Raw genomic sequence first — 15,912 nt, forward strand, 5'->3', positions numbered from 1 at the left:
TGGAGCGTACACATCGTGGCCTCTGAACACAACCCAGCAGGCACCGTCAGTTATAAACGCCCCTTCTGTGGGCTTTTCCACAAGGAGAAACTCACTGACAGGGCCCACCGTGATCTTGGGTGTCAGGCCCCAGGTCGTAAAGAAATCATAAAAAGCCTCCTCTCTCTCCCAACTCTTCTGGACCCTTTTTCTCTTGCCTCAGCTCTCTCCTTATATCGATGAAATACAAACTTACTCAAATATCGGGTAGCACTGTCTGAAAAAAGCTGCCCTGTCTGCTCCACTGCCTAACACATGTCCTGGGAGTGCTCAGCGTACAGGCCAAAGCCAAGAGCATGTTTTCACTCCTGTCGGGTCTAGAAACCCTACAGAAGCCCTTGCCCTGAGAGGTCAGATGCCACTAGCAGCAGACTTGTGTCCCGCTGATATGCCCTACTTCTTGCTTCTGCAGGCCCACACCGGAACCATCAGGTAGGGGCTGGAAAGGCCAGAGCAGGTCCTGCTTTGCCTCCCACTCTCCCCACAGCCATCACCATGGCTCGGCCCCAACTCTGGGCAAAACCAAGAGAGGTGCTCAGATGGCAGGCGGTACCTGGAATATGCTGGCTCCATACGGTGTCCTCCAGGCGTTGAGGAGGTTATCTTTCCCAGTGCTCACAAACCACTTGCCTGCAGGTGAGAGGCAAAGAAAGGTCAGGTTGTGACCTGCTGCCCTCTAAAGTAAGACCTACTCCAGACATGGCCAGCTGCCATGGAAACGCAGTGTGAACTGCTAACCAGTGCTTAGCTGACTCTCTTGCTTTCAAGAGGCACTTTGTAATAAGCAAGACACATAACAGCATCATGGACACCCAGAGAATACCTTTCTCTGCAATCAAGGGGGAAAAGTGGGCAGGGCTGAGATGGAAAAAGGTAGGGTTCACACTTAATTGCAGCAATTACACATTCCAAAAACATTTTTTTTAAAGCCACTAAAGCGGACTGATCCTTCTTATTTCTACTGGAAGATAGCAGGAATTGTGGGAAAATGGCAAAGCAAGCCCTGAGTCTGCAGACCAAACCTGATGATGGTGGTCAGCGGGTGCCTTTACTCTGCCCGGGTGCTGTCAATGTTAAGGCACTGTGCTCCCCAAAGCCATGTGGTGGGCGCTGTGCTACTCCCAGGCTACAGAGTAAGACCCATCAGAGTCAGAGAAGATAAGATGTGTCCCAGGCTTCAGTTAGTCAGTGGAGGAGCAGGCAGTCCAATCCAGGGCTCTCAGCCAAAGCCTGTAGTCTTAACTGCCTGAAGAAGCCACCTAGAGAAGTTGTCTGCAGTTCACTTGCCCTAGGCTAGCAGCAACTGGTTCTGGCCTGGTGTCAAGAGAGCTCAGTACCCTGTGGGAGTATCTGTATTCAAGGGATAAGGCTGCGGGGACATCAATGAGGGTCCGGAGGCTCTGCTCCTACTGTAAGCTTGGGGCCCTTCATCTGCACACAGAGGGCAGACCAGGCTGCCAGGGTCCGCGCTCCCCCGGCTCACCGCAGTAGGCAAACTTGAGGGAGAGCACGCAGCTCTCGTGCAGGTGCAGCTGGTACTTGTCCGGCTTGGTGTGGTGCAGCACCTCCACATTGCTGCTCTCCATGCCCACGGCCAGCCACTCTCCGGTGGGGCAGTAACCCAGTGAGAAGATCTGCAAGGGGGAGACGAGCTCAGCCTCCTCTGCCCTCCAGGTCCCACCACTCCTTCCTCATCACCTGCCCTTTGCAAAGCCGAGCCCTCCTCTCCCTTGGCCCAACAGCCCAGGAGTATGGGATGCCACTTCCCCGTGCCCCCCCATTTTATAGGTAAGGGGGCCGAGGCTCAGAGAGGTTGCTGACTCAAGAAAGTAAGCAGGAGAGCCAGGATTCCGACTCGCAGTGGCACAGATCTTTTAAAGTTACTTTCTGTGACTTTTTCCTTACCTTAAGAAAAAAAATGAGTCAATAAAAAACTAAAACATTAAGTATATATGACTAAAATGTTAAAACGAGTAATAAAAACAAACAAACCCCATACTACCTAGCGTTTACAGAAGGCTTCCTGTGAGCCAGGGTAATGGCTGAGGCTTTTCGAGGGGCCATTTCAGGTGCTCACACCAGACCTAGGAGACACTGTAGCTACCTACTAAAATTCCCACCTCAGAAATGAGGAAACTGAGGCCAAAGTGCTCAACAGTGGAGAAGCTAAGAATTAAATCTAAGCAGTTGGGTCAAGTGTGTCCAATTCCAAAGACTTGTTGATTCTGTTTCATTGCCACCGCCTCCAGGAAGCCTTCACAGATGGCTCAGGTTGGTCTCAAATCCATTAGCAATGACCACCTATAAGGGTCCCTTGGTCCCCCGACGCAGCTCACTGGGTCCCAGGAGGAAATACACTGCTCTGGGGCCAGGGGGTGAAGAAGAGCCTCGGCTTCTCACCTGGGAGGTGAAGTCGTGCTGCTGCAGCTGCCGGCCCTCCCGCAGATCCCAGGAGCGCACGGTGTTATCCAGGCCCCCAGTCCACAGCTTGGTGCCATCGTGGGAGATGTCTATGCAGCTGGCCCCATCTGTGTGGCCCTGGAACTGCCTATGAAGGCCAAGCAGGGAGGAGGGATGAGCCCAGGGAACCACTGAATGCCAAGCTGACAGACTCTGAGCAGAAGAGGAAACTGAGACCCAGGAGGGGGTACCATATGCCCTTGACCACTTAGTGAGCTCGCAGCAGAGCCAGGCCTGCCACCCACCCCCTGCCCCCGCCATCCACTGAAGAGGTCTTGCCCAGGAGCAGGCGCATAAAAAAGGAACCTCCCTAGGTGGACACTCTGTGACTCCTCATTACCCAGCATGACTAGGGGCTGAGGCCATACACAAGCCAAACAGTAATGTGGTGAACAAAGACGGCCAAGGTACGCCGAGAGCTGGCTCCGGGCCATCCCTGCTACCACTGCACTGTCTCATTCTGAGGAAGATACTGCACTATGTCCCTCTCCCACAGGGGAAACTGAGACACAGGGCAGCTGACTTGCACAGGGTCCCTCCCGTGGCCTCACCTGACCAGTGTCTGGTTGTGCAGGTCCCACACAGCGATGTTCCCATCGCTACAGCAGGAAAAGCAGACTTTGGCATCGGGGCTGATGGCCAGGGCATAGCAGGCGGGGGCAGAGGACGTCAGCTCAGCCTTGATGCGGGGCGTGGGAGAGGCCAGGTCCCAGATGGTGAGCGTGCTGGCCTCCCCACCCACAATGAGCGTGCGCCCATCGGGGAGCAGCTTGCAGGAGCGGATGTAGTTGTCCCTGTTCTGGAGGAAGAAAGAGCAGTGTGGGACGTGGCCCACCTCCTTCTCCAGGGACCAGGGGCATCACCCCCAGCGATTCCGAGCACCCCTGCCACCCCTGTCCACATCCTGCCCGGCCATCTCCACAGCTCATTCACAGCCCTTCGATCTTTTCCTGCGTTTTTCCACAAACCCCAGGAGGTCAGTATCATCTCCAGTTAGTAAAACCAGGGCTCGGGCAGGTGAGCCGGCTGAGCGGGGCCAGGTTGACAGGGCTCCCCCCGGCCCCGGCTCCCCCGCGCCCCATCTAAGTGCCCACAGCCCTGGAATCCTCACCAGGCAGTCCAGCTGGGAGATGGGGCTCTTGCTGCCTGGCTGGCTGATGTCCCAGATTTTCACACAACCCTTGCCACCTGTGTAGACGTGCCGCGTGGGGTTGCTGATGGTCACCGCACATACCACCTCCCCATGGCTGAGTGTGTTGATCTGCCGGGCATGTCTTGGGATGCCAGGGCCTGCCAGGGCATCGTGCGGGAAGGGCACAGGCTGCATCTGCCCATCAGCGCTCACGTGGAAAGAGTATGCTCTGAAAGGGTGAGAACTGTCACTTCTGCTGTCCCCAGTCCTCCCCAGTGCCCCCATGTCCTGCCCAGTTCCACCGGCATCACCCCAACTGGCCTCTCTGCCTCCAGCATCCCCCAAAATCTTAGGGAACCTGGTAACCCCAACTCCCTTGGCCAGGCCCCACCAGAGTGGGGAACGATTAATATTCCTGCCTTGACTTCTGCTCCTTATACATCCTTGCTCCAAACTAGGTCACTAGCCCCACCTGTGCCTTCGAGTGGCCTCTTCCACAGTCTACAAATAGGGGTTATCTACAACACCCCTAACACACCGACCACCCCTCAAAAGGACCCAGTAGGATGCCTCCCCCTCCTTCAGAAGCCAGTGATATTGGGGTGGGGATCTGTTTACATCCCCAAATAAATCATAAAGTGTGCATCAGAGCTAGGAGGTGAGCAGGCATGGTCTGCCTACTGTTTTAAGCTACAGTGGGTGTCAGCTGGGGATGTTTCAAATAGATAGAACCCAAAGAAACCCCAGGGCAACTGTGACATTTGATTAGGAGGCTCCAACCTCTGCCATATTCCTCCCCTTCCAGAATCCAGTGATCATGCCCTGGGACCCCTCTATGTTCCCCTTATATAGAGAACGCTGGGCTGATCAGGAGCGTGGACAAGGGGCTGCAGCCTGACCTTTAAGAACCTCTCAAAGGAGGCCCACCAGGGCAGGGGATGGGGAAGGGGGTTTGTACTCTCCTCTGCCCTCCCCAAGGAGCATGCAGTAAGTACAGCCAGAGCTTACGGTTTTCCACCAGAAATGGAGGTGAGGCTTGAGGGCAGGCCCGTGGCCCGCATAGGGGGGTGAGGGTCAAAACCAACCTGTAAGGCAAGACAAGGCCAGCCCTTCGTGAGAGATACACCATATATCCCCCCACCCTGGCCCCTCCTCCTCCTCCTCTACTCCCTGCGCCCTGCCTGCACAGCACTGCTTCTTCAGAGCCCACGGGACAGGCAAGCAGAGCAGGCCTCACTGATTCAGAGCAAACAGGCCCAGGAGGGCCCAGTGCCGCGCCCAGGATAAGGGCAGGGATGGGGTGACAGTCCAGACCTCCCAACTCTGAACCCGGTATCCCCCATTTTCACCGCCCCACTTCAGTCCCTCCACAGTGTCCCAGCGGGCTTGTCACATGAAGAGGAAGCCACTCAGGTACAGGAAATCACGAAACTCTCTCCTGAAAATCACCCCTCTCTCTACCAACCCAGTCCGAACTGCTCAACGCCAACGGACAATTCTTGGTATAATATGCAGCCCAGTTTGCTAAACCCTTGCTCCCTGGAAGTCACCTGACTGATCTTGGGATCCCATCCCAGCGGAGCCCAGGCAGACAGGGATCAGCTCCACTTCCCAGACAGAAGGGGGCAGTCAGGGAGGCCGCATCATGTGAGGGAACTTGGCAACGATGGACAGGCAGGGGTGGGGTTCACGTCTACTGATCCTCAAGTTGTTTCTAAGGAGCACTTTACCCCAAAGGCAGCTGATTGCCTGGTCATGAGACCCTGAGGTCCCCTTTGGTGTATAGGAAGTGCCCCCTAACCCTCACCAGCTCCCTACTCCTTGCCAGTCCCCCAAAAAGGAGCCAAAAAGTCTACGTACAGCTCCAAAGCTCACCATTGGCGATCGGCCATAGGCAGCGGCGGCGGCAGCGGCAGCCGCGCTCATCTGGGGCGGGATGTTGTGGAGGCCGGCGTAGGCACTGGGGCTGGTGAGGGAGCCGTTCATCTCATGGTGGCTCATCATGGCAAAGGGCGCCGCGTAGGAGCTGGTGATGGAGATGGGCGTGCGCAGGGCTGAAGCTGCAAGGAGGTGGGCATCAGTGGGAGGCGGCCATCACGGGGAGTAGGCCCCCCTCCTTCCAGGACAGAACCCAGGCCACCGGGCCACCTAACAGCAATCCCCTCAGAGTGAGCCCTTCTAACTGGCACCCCCATCTACATAGCTTGAAAAGGTTCAAGCTGAGAGTTGTGCTCACTCTTTTTTTTATAGAGCAGGTCATGGAAGCCCAAAGAAGGGGGTCGTTCAGAGCCTCACAGAACTAAAACAGAGGCAGGAACAAACCGTGGGTGTCCTGACGTGGGCACTGGGCTTGCACAAGCCTACCCCAGCAGTGGACCCACTAAGCCCTAAATCAGTGCTGAAATCAGTGCTAACACCGGTCCATCTCCTCCTGAAACCTGCCCATGAAGTCCTCCCAAAGGCAGCCCCTGGGAGAGGCTCAGCGCATTTGCGTAGCTGCAGCTCTGGCCTGGGCAGGACCACCCCCCAACCACAGGCACCCCAGCCCCATCGTGCCTACCCATGATACCTATTGGGTCCATGCCTGGAGGTTTGCCTGGCATCGACCGGAGCCCTGGGGTCGTGCTGGTGCCTGGAGTTGGGGCATCGTTCCTCGGGGTTGGTGTGTTGGACTTGAGCCCAGGCGTGGAGGATTTGTCATTCTGAAAGGAGAAGACACAGAGACCAAGGGGAGCCATGAAGCTCTTTATCCCAAGTGCTGGGCACTGGGAGCTGGCCGCAAGCCCAGTGCTGGTCACCACATGAAACATGGGGCCAGCCCCAACCCCAGTTTTGAATCTTCTGCTCAACAGCCACTCAACTCTTGCCCAACCTTGTTCAGTACAGACTACGATGACTATTCTGACTTTATAGATGCTGTAACCAAGGCTCAGAAACGTAAACTAGTTAAGCGCAGGGCCCAGCCAATAAGTGGTAAAGCCAGCATTTGAACGTGAGCCAAACCCCAACCCACGTTCATTCTACACCACTCTGCCCTCTGGTCAGCACCACCCCAGCTCCAGTCTCTTTTCCAGAGCCTTTCCCCTCCATCCCCACCCTCCCCAGCCCTCCCCCAACCCTCTCCCAGCCTCTGCAGCACCAGGGCAGACCCCACATACATGACCAAGGTCTTTGGTCTTGGAGGAAGGTGTGCTGCTGGAGGAGGCCACCGAGGCGGGGCTGGTGGGGGCATCCTTTTTCAGGCCACGGGCTTTGTCCAGCCCATTTTCAGGAGGGGAATGGGCAGGGCTGACCCGGGGTGTTGCTGGGTCCTAAAAACACAAGTGATGCAGAACTGTACTCAAAGCAACAACCAGCCTAGACTCCTTCCTGCTCTGGGATGGAAAGGGAGTAGGCCCGGGTGATATAAAAAGGAGCTTGGCTGAAATAGATTGGTCCCCAAAGTGAGGGTGGCTAGTTCTTAATGATCTAGTCGCAGCCCTTAGACCGCCCCCCCACCCCGCAAGATGCAGAGACCAAGGCCTGCGTGGGGTGACCAGACCAAAATCACACACAGTCCAGGATTCAAATCTGGGCCGCTGGGCCACAGGGAGATCTGCTTCAGCTCCTCCTTCTCTGCTGAGCCTGACCCAGGGGGTTCAGAACCCCCACCTTCAGGCCCCAGGGTGGTGGGAAGAACACAGCTCACCAGGAGGAATAGGAGGAACATGAGGAACAGGTGCTGGCCCTGCTCTGGGATCTCGGAGGGTCTCTCTCTGGAGACCTGTCCTAGGAGCCTCTTGCTGCCCATGCCTGCCCAGCCACCACGCAGCAACGTCCTGCCCAGCTCTTCCCCACCACCCTGATGCCCCAACTTCAGAGGCCTCTTCGCCCTGCTCACGCTGCTGGTAATGTTAGCAGAGCAGCTGAGACACAAGAGCTCCCACTTAGGGAAGAAACACTCTCAAACCTCCCAAACCAATAGGCACTCTGCGACCCGGGTCTACCCTTACCTCATTGGAAACATCCACCACCAGGTCGTCACTCTTGTCCCCATCACTGTCCTGCAACCAAAGGGGAAGCCAGTAAGAGGCCACACCCTTCCCACCCAAGAGTGAGCATGAACCACCCTCACCCTGCTTTCTACCAGCCAGGATCTGAATCCGGGCCAAACCCCAAGGTCCACCAAAGTCAGCCCTCCTCCTCCTCAGCGGTTTCCTAGCTCTGAGGTCACTCTGCTGCCACACCCACAGGCAGCCTCACCACCACCTGCCCCGTTATAGTTCTAGGCCCCTTTTACTTGTCTCTCTGGAGCCAGACACTGCTTCCCAGTGAGTTTTGTTTTCTGCCATAATTTACAAGGAAGTGATCTAGTCTCACTTCACCATTTCCACATTCTGTGTGGGAAGGAAGATGCGCTTCGTTGCCCAGAAATGCAGCTGATGAGACTTCAGCTGTGCAACGTGTCCAAAGCCACAGAGCAGACTGGGCATTCCAGGAGGGCTGCGATGGCAGCTGGGGTCGTTGGCCTGTCTGTAGGAGGTGCCCCCTCAGTTCAGTTCTCCCCAGATCCCTCCCTCCTCCTCCCAGGCTGCCACCACTCCTATCCCTACCCCTACCTATGTCTGTGCCTCACCCACACCTCAGGTCCTGTGGGTTCTCCCATGTCCCAGCCTGCCCAACACAACCCCAGCAGAGCCCACCACACCCAGACGCACGTATCGGCTCAGGCTGTCCTTCTCCTCAGCCTTCCGCTTCTTGGCTTCCATGCTGTAGTCTGCAGAGCCCCGGTGCTTCTCAGTGGCCCGCAGGCTTTCCGAGGGTGACACCGAGTTATTCTGGAAGCAGGAAGCAGATTCAGGGTAAACATTTCACACACAGAGTTGTAGCTAGGCGCGGTGACTGAGGAAGTCACTGGAGGTGTCCTTCATGTCCACAGGTCGCGGCTGCATTGGTGCCTCATCAGGAAAGCCTTCCTAACTCCCGGGACTACTCCCTCCTGGGAGTGGCTCTGGCAGCATCACAAAGCTGCTGCTACTAAGTAATTAACCTTGCAATGAGCCAGTGCCTTCTGGCCCATGAGGCTGCATGCTCCACTCCATCAGGGCGGAGTCACACCTGCCCCCCTCCACCCCAGCTCATGCCTCTTACACTTGTTTGTTCTAAGAAGGGATAAGCCAAATTTGCACCCAGTCTTGAAAGATGAATCAGGGCTGACCAACTGAGGCCAGGTGCAAAAAACTATAGCTACTGACCCCTACAGGACCGGTGGCTGCCAACAGGCTTTCTCAGTGATGGGACAGCTTTAGAGAAATACCAGGGTTATAAAGAGACAGAAAACACAGCATCATCTTCCCTCCGAAAGATGGGAAAAAGCATTAACCCTCCCTGTCCCTCTGTCACAATGGGAAAGAAGTTGGGCAGTGTGCCCAACGCCCGCCAGCAGGAGGGAGCATGAAGGAAAGCCAGGTTCCACAGGCCTGGAGGAGCCTAATGACTTCTCCCTTCAAACAGGAAGCAAGTAAGGATGAGAACACTTCGGAACGCGAGGCCTGGGGAGAGAAAAGATGGGCCAAAAGCCGAGGCAGCAGAGCCTCCCAAGCAGCCTGGGAATGATGCTTTTCCCAGGTGAGAGAGCCACCCCACCCACAGAGGACCCGCAGGCTCTCTGTCATGTCAGTGGCTAGGAATGGCCATTACCTGGCTGTCAACACCAGACTGGAACGTAGGGAGTGGCACTTGCCAGCAAACCTCTGTGCCCAGAGAACTAAGAACCAATGCCCCCACCCCCCAGGGTGGTTGTGGTTTAGTCTGGTCCAAATCCCTAACCTTTCCTCACTTCCTCACCACCAAGCCCTGTTCTGAGCACCCGCCCTACATCAGACCTAGGGGGGTGGCCCAGGATGCAGGAAGGAGCATGCACAGCCCTGCTCTCCAGGAGCTTCCAGTCCAAGGAAGGACAAGACCAGGCCATAGACATCTCCATGCAGTGAAGAGGTGCATGGTGCAGAGGGGCATGTGTTGACAAGAGGGCACCAAGGGATGAGCCTGCACCTCTGTCTCCCGCTTTCTGGGGGTTAGTGCCTGCGTTTGGGGGAGCCAGCCGCAGAACTTAATTTCCTTTGCTAAGCTGGTTTCTGGGCAGCCCTTCCCTGCCAAGTTTCTGCCTGAAGCAAATTAAAATGGCAGAGTTATCAAGCCTTGAAGAAAAAAATGGAGGTTATAATGGAACTGCAGCTCAACCTTCCCCACAGCCGTGTGAGTGGCGGCGATGCGCGCACGGCCGCAATTCAATTAGCTGCTGCAAGCCTGGCAGAAAAATCACCGTCATTTCATTTCCTTTCCTCCGATGGTGGCCACCCCGTGCTAAGCAGAAATGCTTCCAGGCCCTGTCCTCGCGGGCGGGCTGGGAGGAGGGGGCGTGTGGCAGCTCGTGTTTCTCCTTGCGACCCAAAGCGCAGCTCGGAGAACAGCGAGCTCTTTCTTCTCATGCAGTCAGGCTGAAAACCCTTGCTGCTACCGGAGAGTCATGTCAGGCATTTAGCGGCATCGATCCAGCCCGCCTCTGGCTGGCAGGCAGCCAAAAAACTAAGTATTTTTTATTGCTTCGGCTAGGCAAGGAAATATGAATGAAGCTACCTCTAATTGGACTCCAGACTAACCCCTCTGGGACGGCTTCCAGCCCGTCCAGCCATCCCCCCTCCCATCTGGGCACAGGCCTGTCCTTCCAGCCGTGGGCCACATCTGTTGACAACCTGGTTTCCAAAGGGCTGATTACTTCAGTCTACACCCCCTGCAACACCATCCCCACACGCGCACAGCCTACTGCCTCTCCCGAGCTGCCCACCCAGCCTCAGAATGGCGTCCTGACTCATTCCCACTGGACTCTCCAGAGGCCCGCGCCTGCCCCCCGCGCCCTGCACCACCCCCCACCCCCGAGTCTGATGCGCATGGATATGGGCCAGTGCCACAGAGTGAAGAACTCGGCTTCCAGGGGCCCCCGTGGGTTTCTTTTAGCAGAAAGCTTTCTTAAACTAGAGCACAAAACCAAGAGCAAATAGCAATGAGGATGAGAATGACGTGAAGACAGGGAGGGTGTTGGGTTTCAATGACCCATGTCGCTCTGCAGCAGGTCCAATAACCAGGTCATCGCTAGACCCTCCATCCTGTTCTGAGCAGGGGGTGGGAGGTGGGGGGGGGCGGTCTTCCTAAATAAGCCGAGAGGCTGGCTGGGCAGGAAGATGCCTATGTTAGAGATAAAGACACTAAGCCTGGGAGAGGATAAGAGAGCCATCCAATGTCCCATGAAGCCAGGACGAAACGTAACCCTTGAGGCATCCAGTCTAGGCCTTCTCTGAGGCAAGCCTCCTCTCCAAAAATGCCACCTTCTGAGGACCAACACTAAAGCCATCAAAATGGATTTTCAGCTTCAGTGATTTCCTGTGTACCAAGCTACTCCTGGGCCCAAATGTGCACCTGGATTTCAAAGCATGTAGGCAAGTCCAAAGAGAACAGGAGCACTGCTGCTCGGGGAGGTTTAAAGTCAGCCTGGGCAGCAGGCTGCAATGGGGAGCTAGGGCGGATGGTTGGTTAAGTGCCTGACCTTCCAAGTCCTACTTAACACGAGGTAATAACCAAGGCCATCCTAACAGATTAGATAGCCCCAGATACAAGGACAGCGACGAGGAATAAAATAGCTTTGCTAATCGCTGGAGGATTTTTTTTATCCAGACTTCACTGTGCTTATTCAGGAGCTTATTCACTTGAAACAGAACCTCTGAGCCTCAGTGTGATCAGAAAGATTTACAACAAATCTCAGAGCTGGCAGACACACAAGCAAGCCTGGCCTTAACGTTCACTTGCTAGCACTTTCTTAAACCCAGAACAGGAAGAAACCTCAGGTGTTTGGAGGAAATGAGGACACAGGATTGCATGAGGGCAGCCAATCTAGGGAATGGGGAAGTACCCCTGCCCAGGATGTGGGCACCTGGGTCCTAAGCCCTGGCTTCAGCCCAGACACTCCACAGACCCCTTGGAGTTCCCAGGGCCAGCCAGCTGACCTCTCCGGTTAATCACCTCTCCTGTAAAGGGAGTGAGCGCTCATTTAGCCCAAGCTCTTCATTTGACAAATGATGGACCAAAAGCCTGGAGAGATGAAGGCTTCCCCAAATGAAGGTCATCCTCAACATGTGACAACCCCTGGTTCATGACAACACCCCCGCTTCTGCCAAAAGACCACATGGTCCCCTCTTCCCAGCATCCCAAATACACCCAGTTGGTTCCAGAGTGCTCACACTTACCGCACTGGATTCTCTCTCTTTGTAGACCGAAGGCCAGGAGGGGAGGAAGGTCAGGGCCCCCAAGACAAAAAGACCAAAAAAAAAAAAAAAAAAAAAAAGGAAAGAAAGAAAAGAAAAAAGTCAGTCTCATCAAGTCAGTTTTCATCCTTTATTAGTTGATGGGTTTTCAAATGAGCAGCAGGCCTGGCTTCACTGCGAGTCGGCCAAGGCAGGGCATTTGGTGACGCTTCTCAGCTTGGAAGTTAACTGCCCCCATTCCAATGCTTCCCCCAGCCACCAGGCCTGGGTGCGGTGGCCTGTGGCCTGGCTCTCCCGGACACACCAAGGACACCAAGGCTGCCGGTTAACAGTTTTTAAGCCACAAGCTTGGGAAGGATCATGCTATGCAAAACATCCATAGGATTTGGGATTAAGAACATTATTATTTTTTTAAAAAAAGAAGTTGTGAGAGTGGTGTTTTTTATTGTTTAATGAACACCATTCTGTTTTTTGGCCAGAAACCCCCGGAGGCTGAGGCCTCTAATTATCTGCCTGGTCAGTACCAGCACCTAACTCTCCTGTCTGCCATGGGGAGGCCTCTTCCTCTGAAGGGAGCGCCACCTGCTGCAGGGACAGAAAAGTCAGTCCCTGGTTCCCACGATGTGGTGCCACCCTGGGGCCCCAGCCAGGGCGGGATGGTGACCCTCCAGGCCCCCAGGGCCCAAGAGTGTGGTGCCAGCTGCCTTGGAAGGCACTGCCCTAGGAAATACCTAAGGGCAAATCAAAACATCACCCTGAATCCTTTAAAGTTACATGATGTGGTGTGTCAATTATATCTCAATAAAGCTAGAAAAAAAATACCTAAGGGCAGACCACACAAGGTGGCAGTATTTGAAAGGGTCCTCCAGGAAGCTAGCTCCTTCCCTTTCCCAGCCAAACAGTACTCAGCTTCGGCCGACTCCGTGCGGCTTCCTGGATCCTCACAGTAAGGGCCAAGGAAGGGTGGGGGCAAGTCCTCATTCCGAGCCTTTCCAAGCACCCCTCTGCTTGGGAGTAGTGTGATTCCCACCTCTACTTAAAAGACAGTCAACTCACAAGTCTTTACTGTGTGTCAACCGCATACCTTTTCTAAGGTACCTGTGTTGGTGAGACACACATGCTAGGTTCAACACCCAGGAGTTTGGCCCTGGTCCTCAGAGGACTAATGATCTTGCTGAGGACAAAACATTCCAGGAGTAGGATACGAGACGACAATAACCAAGGGCTCAGTCTTGTGACTCCACCTCTCAAGCTCTTAGAGCAATTTGTAAGAGACCCCAGCCTAGCCAGGGAGGCATGGGACTGGGGCTGGCCCCTAAGGAAAGGCAGGGTGTAGCCACGAAGGTGGGAGGGTATTCCAGGTTGAATGGACAAGGTGTCTTCCAGGGCAGAGAATCCCAGGTGCAGATCAGGGATTGGGGGCTCTGGTTTCCATGCACCAGGAGGTTAAGAGATGGTTCCAAACCTTTTGCTAACTCCTGTCCTAGGGAGATAGCATTTTCTGTGTCCACTTACAGTGGAGCCTACGAGACCCCTGCCCCCAGCCCAGCCCTGTCCCCAGCCCCAGCTCCAGGCCGCACCTCTGTGGTCCAGCTCATGATGGTTCTTCTCGTCCTTAACCGTCAGGTGGGCCTGGCTGCCCAGGGCTCCGAGCGCCAGCAGCCCCGAGCTGCTCCCCGTCACTGGGGGGATCCCTGGAGGCTGGAGGCCTGATGGGTGGGGTGGCAACTGGACTGGGGGGCCGTGCGTGGCGTGGGAGAGGTGCTGCGCCTGGAGCTGCTGTTGCTGCAATGAAGTTGGTGGTGAGCACAGCTATGCAGAAGAGGGCAGGGGAAGCCACAGGCCATCCCTCTTGCTACTTCATGTGGCGGCAGGGGAACAAAGCCCCCCAAAACCTTTGTCCCCAGCTCAGTCCACATGCTGTCTTAATGAAGGAAGTCTATTAACGGACTGCAATTTAGGTAAGAATTTATGTCTTCAAACACTGCCCATCCCCTCCACCCAATTCAGGACAGAATTTCTCCATGTATGTTTAAGAGTCCAAGATAAATAAAGCATGCATTTAAAAACCAGAGTCATCAGGGTTCCCTCTCAGCAGAGGACGCCCATCTCTAAGCTCCTAGCACTCCATGTTTGCTCACGCTTCCATGCCTCCAACATTAGCAGCCAGCGCCCCGCACCCTGAGCCCATGTCCGTCCCGAGGAAGGCTCCCTAACACCGAGGAACCCAGGCTTGCCTTAGAGAGCGGGGGTGGCTACGGCAGCCAAGTCCCAGGGTCAAGAGGAGGTTGGGGCCAGTGAAATGACAGCTAATGCCCCTGGACATGAGAACAGTGAAGAAGGTAACAAGAAGAATAGAGTTTTTCGAAACAGATAGTTTAGGATTCAAACCCCAGCTCTGGGCACTTACCAGCTGTGTGACCCCAAGGAGGTTACTCCTAACAGTAGCTACCATTTAGCAGATGGCTTACAATGCCGCACCCCCTACTTTCTAAAACTTTGACCCGATTAACTCAGTAATACCATCAATAGCAATGATAACAGTCCCTAGTGAAGGATTAAGGCCCACTGCTCCAGATACCACCCCAGCACTGGCTTCAGGGTCCTCTCTTTCCCCCTTGCCTCCCCCACTCAAGGAATTGGCTTGGGCAGCCATAGGTCTATCCCAAGCAACCAGAACTAAATGCCCTTTATCTTAACATTCTAAGATTGTGCCAAATCCTTCATAGGGATAGAAGTATTTCTTAGTAGTGGCTGAAGCCTTGAATATGCTGTGCATACATTTCTTCTCAACTAGCACAAGAGAAGGGAGCCAACATTAATGAATGCCTGGGCATTTCCAAACGTTATCTCTGACCCTTCCAACCACCTGGCAAAGGAGGGGTTGTGCCCCTTATACAGAGGACAAACTGACACTTGGGAGGTGGGAGGGGGCAGGCAGTAACCAGCGAAGTCCCATCTCTAGTAAGTGGGATCTGGACTCAAATCAGTCAACTACCAACCTCATCCAGAGAATATTCCTAAGGAGCATGCCCCCCCCCCCCGCAAAAAGCCAAAAAGTTCTTGAGGGGGTACAAAGAACAGAAGTTTGACAAGCTCGTCTGTCAAGGCTAACTGAGGTTTTTGGGCCACTGCTGACAGATGGCAGAACAAAGTCAAGGCCCACCATTCTGGTTGGAGGTGGGGCTCCAGGAGGCAGTACTTGAGGTCAGAAGTTAGAGACCCACGGCTAAGCTGTAAACTGCCAAACTGGCCCACACCTCAAAGTTCATGGCAACCGCAGCTCCCACTGCACGCCTGGCCCAGAGAGCTCGGTTCTCTGCTCCAGGAGAAAGGCTGGGACCTGCCGCCACGACCGGGGATGTCTGCTGCCAGGCACTTTACAGAAGCTACTGGTAGGCCCTGGCCCAGTGCTGCCTGACCCCAGATCTGCCCCAAGACGCCCCCGCAGGACCCAAGCCCTGGGACACAGGAGCTGGAGTCACGGGCGCCCAGCGCAGAGATCCGAACCCCCCGCCGGACTTTTCTGGGACTGGAATGTAAAAGAAAATGTAATTTTTATATCATTACAAAAATAATACATGCTCACTGTCAGATACAAATAAGTAGATTAAGAAAATTTTTTGAAAAAAATCTTACCCTTCAATCCCACTCCCTAGAAGAGCCACACTATTCATCTGTCTAGATTTTTCCTTCATGGAAATCCACAAATTTAAATGTATTTTCATACAAATGGGCTCTTGTTAACCTTACTGTTATATAATTGGATTTTTTAAAATCCTTACGCAAGGACATTTTTCTTCACTGCTTTTAAAGGAAGAGAGAGAGAGAGAAACATCGACTGGTTGCCTTCTATACATGCCCCGACAGGGAATCAAACCCACAGCCTGGGAATGTGCCCTGACCGGGAATGGAACCTGCAGCCTTTCAGTATATGGGACGACGCTCCAACCGAGCCACACCAGCTAGGGCCAACTGGATTTT

General features: G+C 54.6%; 1 protein-coding gene across 8 annotated transcripts in view; it reads right to left on the reverse strand.

The window, feature by feature from the left end:
* The window catches only part of TLE3 (TLE family member 3, transcriptional corepressor), a 43,532-nt gene that overhangs the window by 802 nt on the left and 26,818 nt on the right, over positions 1–15,912 (reverse strand). For 2 of the 8 annotated variants that reach the window (XM_054594217.1, XM_054594578.1), the window contains exons 7-19: positions 13,509–13,713; positions 11,911–11,927; positions 8,329–8,448; positions 7,624–7,674; positions 6,790–6,942; positions 6,192–6,333; positions 5,507–5,691; positions 4,640–4,716; positions 3,611–3,860; positions 3,051–3,298; positions 2,440–2,587; positions 1,523–1,673; positions 593–669 (exon numbers count right to left, since the gene is read on the reverse strand). In XM_054594217.1, coding sequence (XP_054450192.1) covers positions 593–669; positions 1,523–1,673; positions 2,440–2,587; positions 3,051–3,298; positions 3,611–3,860; positions 4,640–4,716; positions 5,507–5,691; positions 6,192–6,333; positions 6,790–6,942; positions 7,624–7,674; positions 8,329–8,448; positions 11,911–11,927; positions 13,509–13,713 — 1,824 coding nt within the window. Of the gene's footprint in view, positions 1–592; positions 670–1,522; positions 1,674–2,439; positions 2,588–3,050; positions 3,299–3,610; positions 3,861–4,639; positions 4,717–5,491; positions 5,692–6,191; positions 6,334–6,789; positions 6,943–7,623; positions 7,675–8,328; positions 8,449–11,910; positions 11,928–13,508; positions 13,714–15,912 lie in introns of all 8 variants that reach the window. The other 6 variants (XM_054594136.1, XM_054594452.1, XM_054594649.1 and 3 more) reach the window with 3 other exon arrangements.

The sequence above is a fragment of the Pteronotus mesoamericanus genome, unplaced genomic scaffold (assembly GCF_021234165.1).
Source record: "Pteronotus mesoamericanus isolate MK-2021 breed Mesoamerican mustached bat unplaced genomic scaffold, CSHL_Meso_final contig_100, whole genome shotgun sequence".
NCBI lineage: Eukaryota > Metazoa > Chordata > Mammalia > Chiroptera > Mormoopidae > Pteronotus > Pteronotus mesoamericanus.